The sequence below is a fragment of the Electrona antarctica genome, assembly GCF_951216825.1.
Source record: "Electrona antarctica genome assembly, chromosome: 12".
NCBI lineage: Eukaryota > Metazoa > Chordata > Actinopteri > Myctophiformes > Myctophidae > Electrona > Electrona antarctica.
In genome coordinates, this window is record NC_136793.1 from 26,410,535 (window position 1) to 26,422,700 (window position 12,166).

General features: G+C 43.5%; 2 protein-coding genes across 3 annotated transcripts in view; one reads left to right on the plus strand and one right to left on the minus strand.

Annotated features, from left to right (window-relative positions):
• Positions 1-12,166, minus strand: part of dock8 (dedicator of cytokinesis 8) — a 78,875-nt gene that overhangs the window by 62,264 nt on the left and 4,445 nt on the right. For both annotated transcript variants that reach the window (XM_079517121.1, XM_079517120.1), the window contains exon 2: positions 3,163-3,271. In XM_079517121.1, the coding sequence (XP_079373247.1) occupies positions 3,163-3,271 (109 nt within the window). The remainder of the gene's footprint in view (positions 1-3,162; positions 3,272-12,166) is intronic.
• LOC306933655 (kelch domain-containing protein 3-like) lies at positions 994-1,926 on the plus strand (the record flags this gene model as incomplete). Its single annotated transcript, XM_079515969.1, has 1 exon — positions 994-1,926. One exon carries the CDS (start codon positions 994-996, stop codon positions 1,924-1,926), a length of 933 nt encoding a protein of 310 aa, XP_079372095.1.

The following is a 12,166-nucleotide window of genomic DNA, read 5'->3' on the forward strand; positions in this document are numbered from 1 at the left end:
ACACACACACACACACACACACACACACACACACACACACACACACACACACACACACACACACACACACACACACACACACACACACATATTGCATAGCATTAGCAAGTATTACGAAAGCACTAATCTTAGCCCATATCCCAACACAACAGTGGTCCCCAGCGTGATTCTTAGTCAGGGTGCTGGTGCCTGGTTCTCAATCAGTTGAAACCCCCCGATATAGAGCATAGCAGTGGCAGACATTTTATGGTTCCACAGATAGAAATCCCATTCATTTTTCCCATAGAGTTTTCCGAACATATTTATATTAATTATTTTAAGCCTGGAACCAAGCGATCCAGGCTCCTGGTGAATTATGATTTGATTCTGTGTCCAAACATAGTTTAATATTGAATTATATTATTTTTTAATAAATACCCTTTTTGCGGAATATCATTTGACACAGAATTAAATGTTTTATGGTCATGATTCATCAGGCTTGGTTCCATGCTTAAAATGTAGATCGCTGATGTCATCAGTATGTCATCATAGAAATTGATGGAGTTTTCAAATTAAGGAGGTCATAGTGTTGATTCTCATGCAGGATCCAGTCAACCAGAAACTCCAACATGGTGGCCATTTTCCAAGATGGCTGCCATCTGTATTGTAAGAACATGTTCTCATTGAATTTGAAAGGGAATAGTTAATAAAGTCAGACAATTACTATAGTCTGGTTGTCTCTGGCAACCACACTAATGAAGGTGAAATGTGTGTTCAGTGGATCGCATATCTCCACGAACATCATATTTGGACAAGTCTGAAGTCATCCACATGACATTGTTACTTGTAGCTCCATACCAATATATAAGTGGTGGTGTTAGCAATGTGACTGCATTCTGTTACAGAACAACGCTTGAGAAGTCCAACCCTGTCTTTGTGTGTAAAATGCTGAGGTGGACTGTGAATCTTAACGGACCAGAAGGATTGTATGCAGCAGTGACCGTCGGGCACAATATGTACGTGTTTGGACAGTGCAACAGTAATGTGAACAACAGTGACCAGGTTGAAGTTCACGTCTTCAACACAGTGTCTTTGCGCTGGAGGAAGTTTCCTCCGACGACACCTGGAAGAGAAACTCACCTTGAGGTTCCCTGCAGGCGCTTGGGCCACACAGCTGTGCTGATTGAAGATACTGTCTACCTCTGGGGAGGGTTGACTAACCCAGGTTACTGCAACGTGCTCTATGCATTTGATGTCGAAGCCCACAGATGGTTCAAACGACAGGTTTCTGGGACTGTTCCAAAGAGTTCCTACCACTCAGCCTGTGTCTTGGGGAAGGTCATGTATATACATGGAGGATACAACCAGGTTGGACGCACTAATGACATATACAAGTTGGACACAACGACAATGGTCTGGACTTTAATTAAAACTAGAGGAACACCACCTCCTGCTTCGTCTAGTCACTCTGCCACCATCATTGGGACAAAGATGTTTGTATTTGGGGGCTATGGGGGTCAGTACTACAACGCCATCAGAGTGTTTGACACAGAGACCGACCTCTGGCTGAAAACTCCTTCTACGCAGCTTCTTCCAGAAGGACGCTGTGGTCATTCAGTCTTTACCTACAATGCAGAGCTGTACATATTCGGTGGCTACACAGGGAACCAGGACTTCAATGATCTGTGGAAATTCAGTCCAGATACCTTCTCCTGGAAGAAGGTTGAGCCCAAGGGGAAAGGACCGCCTCTGATGTCTAGGATGTGCTGTTGCATGGTGGGAGATCGTGTCATCCTCTTTGGAGGTGACCTATATGTCTTAGACTTCAGTCCTAGACTCAAGACATTATGTAAGATAGCAGTTATTCAGTACGGTCTGGATCCGTCTGAACTCACACACGACATCAGGTGGGAACTGGCAGCCATGACTAGCAACAGCAACAAATAATGTGAGTGTTCTCACTGGATGCTGAAGATCTTCATATACTGGCAACACATGTGCAGCCATAGCTGAATGGGTAGAGAGGTCTTCATATAATGACAACACATGAGCATTCATAGCTGAATGGGTAGAGAGGCTGCTTGGGAAAATCAGGGTTCCATTCCTGACCCCCACTATGTGTCAAGGTGTCCCTGAGCAAGACACTTAGCCCCTAAATGCACCTGGTCATAACTGGTAATAATATTAATAAATTACATTACATTACATTAATTCTTTCTCTCCCATGTCCGTATATATACATACGTCGACGCTAGGTGGTGTCATATACCAAGTCCGTATATATACGTACCCCAACGTGGACTCCCGTCTATATAATGGTTGATGCCTACGGAAGCCTTTAACATTGGTCCGGTTCCCATAGCAACGCCCCACCGTTCCAACTATGGGAAGGCATATATATTTTCAGTTGAGAGCAGTGGAGAGGTGGATTTTCAAACAGTCATAACTCTTCTTCTAAAATCGCTGTCCTTGGTGGATTTTCTGCCATCCACATTTCGGATTTAATTTGTGCGATGCTGGCACCATGTTAAAAAAAAAATCATGCTTGTATACCAATCTGAATGATTCTTCTGAAATATGCAATTATCTGCTGCACTACATACTGTATCTCAATCTCAGTGTTTCCCAAACCAAACACTGTACATTTGGGTCCCCTGGAGACACTAAAGTTAATTATATTTTGGGTCTCAACTGAAAAGGTTTGAGAACCACAGCTCTAGCTGATGGTCTTATGCTATGTGTATATAGATATCTAGTTACTTGTTTATGTTCTCTTTGACATGCTTATTTATGATTGCAATGCTTTTTTTCTCTCCTACTACCGACATACTGGACGGAATCAGTATTACCCATATACCCAACTTCTCACCTACAACTATTGATCTGTTATTAGGTGAAGTAACTTAAGTTACAATATTACAGGCATACCAGGTACTTCATCCAGATTGTAGATCAGCTATTTTCAAACGGCCAAAATGTATAGGGCTGAAGTAGTGTGTTTTGTAATATCAAAATCTAATACAAAGTTTTCAAATAATTGTAGTAACAACAATATTTGCATTTGAGATGTAATGGAGTACAAGTAAAAGTACAGAAAATTTGAAATATTCCAGACAGTAAAGTAAAGTAAAAAGGAAAAGGTACTTATGAGTAAATGTACTTTGGTACACCAGTGGAACTCACCACATTAAGGCACATTGAGGCAGAGGCATTGGAGTTGGTTCGACTGTGCTGTTGTGAGCCATGTAATGAGGTCCCACCAAAGTGCCGTCTGATCTCTGCAGACGAGTGTCTGGAACAGAACAGGGAAAAGGTGCTGAAACACACAATATGCAACCAGACCAGGACAAAGGTAGAGAACTATGGCATGGAAAACACTGTTGTACAAGTCATTTCTAGTAATATATAACACTTGGATGAATGAATAACAGACAACTGGAAGGCACAGGGAAAAAACAATCTCTAAATCTTCCTCATAAATCCTGCAAGTTGTGCCATACAATTTTACAAAGCATTTTAATGACATTAAAGGGACACTTCATCCCTTTTGCAACCAGATCTTATTTTAATTATGTTTGGGAGACACTTTGCTGGGGTTTTTATGTGGGTAATATGTGTTTTTAGATATTTTAGTATTTCAAAATGTCCATGATGTCATGGACACTGGGCTCACTTCCTTGCTGGACTACAATTCCCATAATGCTTTGGTGCACTGATCCTTCTTGTGGATAGGGGGAGGGCTGTCTTACTGAGACAACATGTAGTCCAGGAAGTCAGTGAGCCCAGTATCCATGACATCATGGACACTTGGAAATACTGAAATATCTAAAAACACAAATTACCCACATACCCCTGGAAACCCCCCAGGATAGGGTTTCTTCTTGTCTCCTAAACATCATTAAAATAAGATCTGGTTGCAAAAGGGGTGAAGTGTCCCTTTAAGGGCATTCATAAATACAAATACATGGAACTCATTGACAAACACACCATGTGTGAGTGAATGAATGAGCATTTCCAGTATGTGTAGCTCTCTACAAAATATGGGGGGGGAAGAGAATAAATCCTGTGCCCTGATTTGTTGCACACACATCTCATCTGTGTTGAACCAATGCACTGTCCCTCTACTTCTGATTAATCTACCATATTATTGGACCCCATCCAAACTCTACACAGTAACAGCTTTATTCTCTTTATTATCTATGATGAAAGGCTACTCAGCAGCTTGTCAGCCTTTGTGTTGGTCTGTGCATGTAAATTTGCCCCGATGTCTACACATGAAGTGTGTGTGTGTGCGTGTGCGTGCGTGCATGCTAAGTGAATTCTATTGGCTCCAGTGTATTTCAACAGGGCCACAGCCACCACACTAGTTGGAGGGCATGAACAATCTTCACCAAATAGGTCACATTCCCAACCACCTCTCCTGTGACCAATCTATTGCATTCATTAACTCCCCATGGCCATTGTTAGGGTGGCCCTGCTTCTAATCACCACCACTATCCCATCAACACATGGTACAATGGAGAGATGCTGGCATGCTAAAACCACAAAAGCTGCAAACAAAGCCATGGCTCTTGTGAAATCTGTGATGCCGTTTATAAAGCCTAATCTAAAAACAATAATCACCAATGCTTTTTTTCTGCAAACCATGTTATCACCAAAACATTTGCAATTTCTCCACATGCCACCCATGCATATTTGATATCTTGAAATTATTTTTCAAGACTTTGATCAGTCACAGATCAGTCAAATATGTATTGTAACTTTGTAGTTGACACACACAAGCTGTGCATAACACTTTCCCCTCCCTCATGTCAATCATGTAACATGTTGTATGCAGACACTACAGTACAGTGCAAGGAAAGGCGGGAATGGGTGAGAGAATGTCTTTCCGACATGCAAACTTTGTATTCGGTAAAGGGAAAGGGAAGTGAAGATACCGGTAACTATACTTTTACCAGCTGCAATAGCAAGCTGAGTCTATCATCGATGTGCAAGCTAGTCATCTAGTCCAGCTGGTTCTCTCATTAGCTGATAGTATGTGCGCACCACAAATATGTCCGGGGCGGAAACGAACGACTCAGAAGAACACAATAGGTTCCTACCTAAACTACTGTGCTGAAACGGACACAGAGGCAGTTATAGCGGACCCCCGCAGATAATAGTCTAGTAGCCAGCCCATAGAGCCCCATTGTGAACCCGGACATGTTGAGTACACCAAGGTTTTATGTTAGAAATGTTTAGTATGGATCCCCAGCATGTAGAAACTGCCGGATGCATATGTTGAGCAATTTTCATAATTGGCATAATATGTGACAACCTATAGAAGGCAAAATATTCAAAATTTCATCATGCTTTATGTAGCATGTGACATGTCAAACTAGGGGGTTTTCATGATGCTGAATCCATTCCAAGCCAATGCCGTCATCACAAATTGATGATGTCAGCACATTTGGGCAAGTGGGCCCAAAGTGAGTGTTTTTTTTTGTCCCTTTTTTTGTCCCTAGTTTGACACATCACATGCTAGATAAAGCATGATGAAATTTTGAATATTTTGCCTTCTATAGGTTGTTAATGGTATGGTCACATATTATGCCAATTATGAAAATTGCTCAACATATGCAATTTAGCATCCGGCAGTTTCTACATGCTGGGGACCCATACTAAACATTTCTAACATAAAACGTTGGTGTACTCAACATGTCCGGGTTCACTTTTTGGCTACTAGGCTATAATAATAATGCAGCTGGTAATTCATTGATTTATTTATTTTTCTTTTTAAGATTTTTTGCTTTTTGCCTTTATTGATAGATGACAGTAGGTAGACAGGAAACGGGGAGAGAGAGATGAGGGGGAAGACACACAGTAAAGTTCGTCGGGATCGGGATTCGAACCTGCGACACACTGTCATGCTGGATTACCAGCCAATTAGGTGCCTGGACCGCTAAGCCGGCCCAGGCCAGATAACGACATTTTGACATCATTCAGAACTTCTGATGCTCCTGCACCACCAGGCCCAGATGTCCTACTAAACTGCTCAAAACAGAGTTTTTTCCCGACGTCAGAAGTACTATTTATTTTAATGCTTTATTCAACTGAATGGACACAAGTCACAGCAAGAAAAAAGAAAAGAAAACAAATGCATACACCTGCAAAGCAAAAACATGTAACAATTCATATTAAGACTATTGCTGCACACAGTAGATTTCATGCATACTGTAGTTGCATACACACACGGAGAGGGAGAGCTAAAAATGCATTTACCACAATCTCAACTTTCACTCACTTATCATGGCAACAATACAGCAGTGTTATTATGCAACACTCACTCCAAAAGTCACTCTGCAGAGAACCTGCAGAGTTTATGAGAACTTTTTAACCCTTATTTAACCGAAGACCTCGTAGAGGAACTGCAGGCTTTCATTCATGAATACACACACACTTGGGGGGGCGGGTGCTGCTCAGTGCTACCAAAATCTTATACTGTTGGACAATAAGCAGTTCCACTTCTGGGTTCACAACACATCTGCCTTTTATAGTGCCACCAGGAGGCCAACGTTTGTAAAACATTTTTTTTACATTTATTACACCTCCAGATTCTGTTCAAAAATCCCACAAATCATTACACAGTATCTCTATGTGCTCAAGACGTACTGTATCTGTCCGATATTTCATATTCCATCCTAATTGGCTAACATCGGCTTCCAAAGTTTGCAGGATTGGCCCGTTACAGCACCACCAACAGGTGGATTTTTGCAAAACACATTTTTGTAACAAAATGCCTCAAATCATCCAATTAGCCCTTCACTAAGTCCCTCCCCAACCCATCCTTGTCCAATAGGCACGTTAGCAGCGAAGAAAGCTTGACCTGCATAGCAACCGTTGCTAAACTATTTGGATTGGCATTGGACAATCGCTTTTTGGGGTTGGATTTAGTGAAGGGCTAATTGCCATCAAAGGCGTGAGAAGAAATGGCACCCTTTTCACATTGGCCTAATATAACGCCACCAGGAGGCCACAACCTGACCTGGCCTGGTGGAGACCTGTGCCCAGAGGGGCACTTTTTCTAGTTGGAGATACATTCATGGACTTTTGCAGTCTTCAGATATTCACCGAATTGCCAGAGGGAAATAAATAATAGAGCATGTTGTTTCTTCTCCAAGGGCAGACTGTATGGTGGCCGGGTATATTAGTTCTACCCAAGGTCATTTAAAGCCAGCAAAACCTTGTCATATGGGAGCACCTTCTAAAGAAACATGGCCTACCCCCATGTACAGTGAGAGCTGAGAGCAGAGCTGATAACCACATTCTGACATGTGCTTTCTTTCTCTCCATGTTGCTCATTACCATTGTGAAATAATTATACAAAGCGAGGGCAGACAGAACTTATAGCAGACACGCCTACACACCCATGCTAATACAAAACACACATTTAAGTGCCATGAGTACACACGCACGGCGCACGCAGTGCGCACACACTATAAAAAGACTAGGCGGGTAAAACAGTAATCAGCTCTTGCCAGGAGAGCCAAGCAGGCATTATTTTCCCACTTGTTAGACAAACAGCTTGTCATGACAGACAGCATTTGTCATTCTCTTTAATGTCCTGTGTCTTTTGGCCTCAAGCATTACATAATACCAAAGTTCAAAGTCAGTAACAGAGCGATGATTTAAGAGTACTGTTGATGTCCAAAGCTGCTTGAAACTGAGCCGGAGCCCATCCGTAGCTCAGGACTTTGCTAGTTATAACTGCCTGGGGTTTGAGTGTGTGTGTGTATGTGTGTGTATGTGTGTGTGTATGTGTGTGTATATAGTATACCAAATTACCAATATACAGTATACAGTATATACTGTGTATATACGGTATATACAGTGACAGTCTAATTTAAACATTCTCAAATTGGCTCAGCCTTAAGTGAAAATGACCAAGGGGCAAATATTTGAGTGCCAGCAATGAATTCAATGTACTTGGTTGGTTGACTGAACAAAAAGGTCAAGAGCATTGGTTACTCGGGGTCATGATTGTTTGAAGAGGGAGAGTGCTATAAAAGGCAGCTACACCACCCTCTACTAACACACGGTTGTCCTTGTCTGTAAAATAGCACTTTTGAAGTTGAGTGCTCTGGTCTCCAAAGTTCCCTCTGTGTTTTTTTTGCCCAACCAAGGCATAAGTTTCAAGCCTGTGATGTCTGAGTGAGTGTGGTCATAATGCAAGTGCAAGTGCGCTCGCCCCAAAACGCGCTTGGCCCGGGTCAAATGCGGCAACGTTGGGACAGTCCTAAAAGTAACCTCAGTAAAACTATGCCTAAACCTAATCTTATTCCTAAGCGTAACCTCAGTAAAACTACGCCAAAACCTAAACGTAATAGGCCTGGGCCGTGGCTCAGTGGTCCAGGCACCTTGGCTGGTAAGCCAGCTTTACAGCATGTCGCGGGTTCGAGTCCCGATCCCGACGACCTTTGCTGTGTGTACTCCCCCCCATCTCTCTATCCCCCTTTCCTGTCTACCTACTGTAATCAGGCAAAAAACACCCCAAAAAATATCTAAAAAAAGAAAACGAATAAAAGAATACAAGAATCGCTGGGGGCGCAAAAAAATAGATACAGGTCTCCACTCTCCACCAGGGCAGGTCAGGTTGTGTCCTCCTGGTGGCACTATAGGCCAATGGAAAAGGGTTGCATTTCTTCTTACGCCTTGGATGGCAATTGGATGATTTGAGGCATTTTGTTGGTGGCGCTATAACAGGCCAATCTGAAAAGGGTGGGATATATTCCTCAGCCTAGTAGGAAAGCCTGTGAAACGTAAATTGCATGCTGCGTTGATGATTTGAGGCTTTTTGTTCAAAACGGGCCAATCCTGTAAATTTTTAAAGCCAATTAGGATGGAATATGAAATATCGGACAGATCAGTCTTGAGCACATGACTATACAGATACTGTGTAACGATTTGCGGGATCTTTGGACAAAATCTGGAGGAGTAATATAAAAAAATAAGTTTTACAAAAGTCGGCCTCCTGGTGGCACTATAACAGGCCGTTCTGGAACATTTGAGGCAGAGGTTCATCGTTGGCATCTAGGGAGTGTGTGTGCAAAGTTTGGCATCGACCAGGTTAATGGTGCCGGAGATTAGCTGTACACAGACGGACACACACACACACACACACACGGACACACGCACAGACGGACACACGGACGGAGTGCAAAACATACTCTCTCCCCATGCCTTCGGCCTGGTGGAGACAAAAATGAGGGTGATTGTGCTTTGGCTCAATCGTTCCGGTTACCATTGTGACACTCTGCTTCAGGCACTTTCTGTACCACCACTCTGTGGGCCTGATGCACTCCTCCATGTGAACAGAGCCAACATCAGCAATCAACAGAGGCCGTATCCCTATTGAGAAATGCACAAGAGGCCCCCCCAACTTCCTGAAGTAACAATTCAAGTGAAAGGTCAGATTTAGTGAATGAGGAAGCAAGCAATCTCCAGCATTTAAAGTGCTCAGCATTTTAATTCCATTTTTTGTGCCTTTGATAATACTGGCTGCTGAAAACATTAATCATCAGCTGGAATTTGAGACACTCTTGAGTGTTTTATATGTTTAAATATTATAAACATAATTATTAGACAGTATAATTAATGTCAATTAAGATACTAAGTATCTTCAAACCAGATATGTTTGAACATACCTCTTGGCTTTGGGATCAAGACAAAACTGAAAATTCCATCAATAGCCAAAATCTACCATCCATGATCCATCCATCCATCCATCTTCAACCGCTTATCCATAGCCGGGTCGCGGGGGCAACAGCTCCACTAAAGAGCTCCAGACTTCCCTCTCCAGAGAAACATTAGTGACTTCCTCCTGGGGATCCCGATACGTTCCAAGGCCAGTGAGTCAACTGTGGCTTGGTCTGCCCCAGGGTCTCCTCCCAGTGGGACGTGCCTCAAGGACCTCCCTAGGGAGACGCCCAAGAGGCATCCTAACGAGATGCTCGAACCACCTAAGCTGGCTCCTTTCCAGGCGAAGAAGCAGCAAGTCTACTCCGAGTCTCTCTCGCGTGACTGAAATTCTCACCCTATCTCTAAGGGATAGGGTGGGATGCCAGCCACCCGTCGAGGAAAACTCATTTCGAGCGCTTGTATTTGCAACCTTAAAATTTATTAACAGTTTGCAGAATTACAGTACATTTCAAGCACAAACTCAATACAAAGGCTGTTAGCTGTGAGTGGACGACCCAATTAAGCATTACACTTGTTTCCAATAGGGTCCACCATGTTCAAATCATCAAAACATTTAGAGACGTACAAATAGACACTTCTATAGACAGAACAGGAATTCATCATAAAGGAGGTAAAAAGGGAAAAGAAACATATACAGTGAGGGGAAAAAGGGGGGGGGGGGGGCGGTGGGGGGGGATTCAGATTTTACGGGGGCCAGTTTCGAATTGCAGCCATCCGTAGGTGCCCTTTGAGAGCGGTTTTGAAGGAGTCAAGGGATTCGCATGTCTTAATGACAGTTGGTAGGGCGTTCCACATTTTGGTGGCATAGGAGCGAAAAGAATTTAGTCCCTTGTTTGTGCCGAATCTGGGTTGTACATGGTTCGTTGCACTCCCTCTGGTGTTGTGGGTGTGGACTTCGTTAACATTAAGGAAGTATCTAGACAGGTACATGGGTATCTTGGTGGTGTATCGAATCTTGTGGACCAGACCCATTGCAAGATGCTGTACTCTGTCGTCGACCCTAAGCCATTCCAGCCTGTCGAAGTGGGCAGGGGTGAGGTGGGTTCGGGGGGCTAGGTCAAGTAGGAGCCTGACCAGTTTGTTTTGGGAAGTCTGGAGCCTGGTTTTAAGGGCCTTTGGTATATGGTAGTGTGCAGAAGCTATAATACTCTTTCATCACCTATAACCTTTATTGCCCTGGGTTGGGAGGAGTGATAAAAGGCCCAAGCGTGTGATCATCTTGCTCTGAGCTGCCGTATCTTCCTTGGGTGTTATATGGCAGCTGACCAATAAGTGCAAAAAGCACTAAAGCTGTATCTGCCCTATGATACGACAGCTGAATAGTCAACACGACTAAGGTTCTACCGCACACTAAACTGGCATCGCTGGAAACACTGCTGCTTAAGGAGCTTACGGCCGGGCTCCACCGGGCGCGTCAGCGTCGCGTCTCCGTCACCGTCAGGGAATGTTCCCTTTTTAATCAATGAAGGGTGGCTCCACTGCCCGCGTTGCGTTGCGTTGACGGAGACGCGACGCGTGCATTAAAATTGAACCGGTGCGTTTTTTGACGCACGCGACGGAGACGCAACGCGTCCGGTGGAGCCCTGGCGTTACCATGCTTAAACATGGATGAAACTGCAGTCACAGCTGAGGAGGCGTTTATCTGGGCGCAAAGGTACCAAAACACAGAGCCGAAAACAGTGCCTTTCAACGCGTCACAGAATAATGGCTTCATATCAACAAAGGCAACACACCGTCCGTATTCTGTTCTTCTCTCCACACTGGACAATTTGGACTGTACTATTATTTCATGAACCACATCAATCGTAGCGCCCCAATTTTGGCGGCAAATGTTCGGTGAAAATAGCTCATGGTGCAATGTGACGCTTTGTGACCTTGTAGATTGGCTATTTTCAAAAAAGAGATTTGGCGTTGAGGGGAAAAAAGAAGGGGGCCTAGTATAGTCCCTGGGGGACTCCGCTTAACAAAGTATATATTGTATTATTAAGTTAATCGGGGTCAACTATGGGTGGGCCTCAAGGATGGCCTGGTGGTTAAGGCGCATGCCACCTGTGAGCTCTGGTGCGGCCAGGTTTGATTCCCGAGCCTGGCGGCCTTGGCCACATGACGTGTCACTTCCCGTCTCTCTCTACTGTGCTGTCCAATTAAAGGCAGAAAAGCCCTCAAAATATATATATATTTTTTTTAAGAAAATAATGCTACAAGAGAAAATGTACAGGGAGAAAATGTAAATGAGGGGGCTAAAAGGACAGAGTACTCCCAGTCAACGAAGTACAGTATTGTGTTTGGGTTAATCAATTAAACATGTGGTCTACTGATCTGGACTGGTTGACAAAATCCTGTTAATAGTCATCAATGTTTAGCATTGAGAGATTTGAATCAGTTGAACTTAAAGACATGCATAACATTGAAATCAGATCTTCACGTGTCAAGCACTGTGACGTTGTAA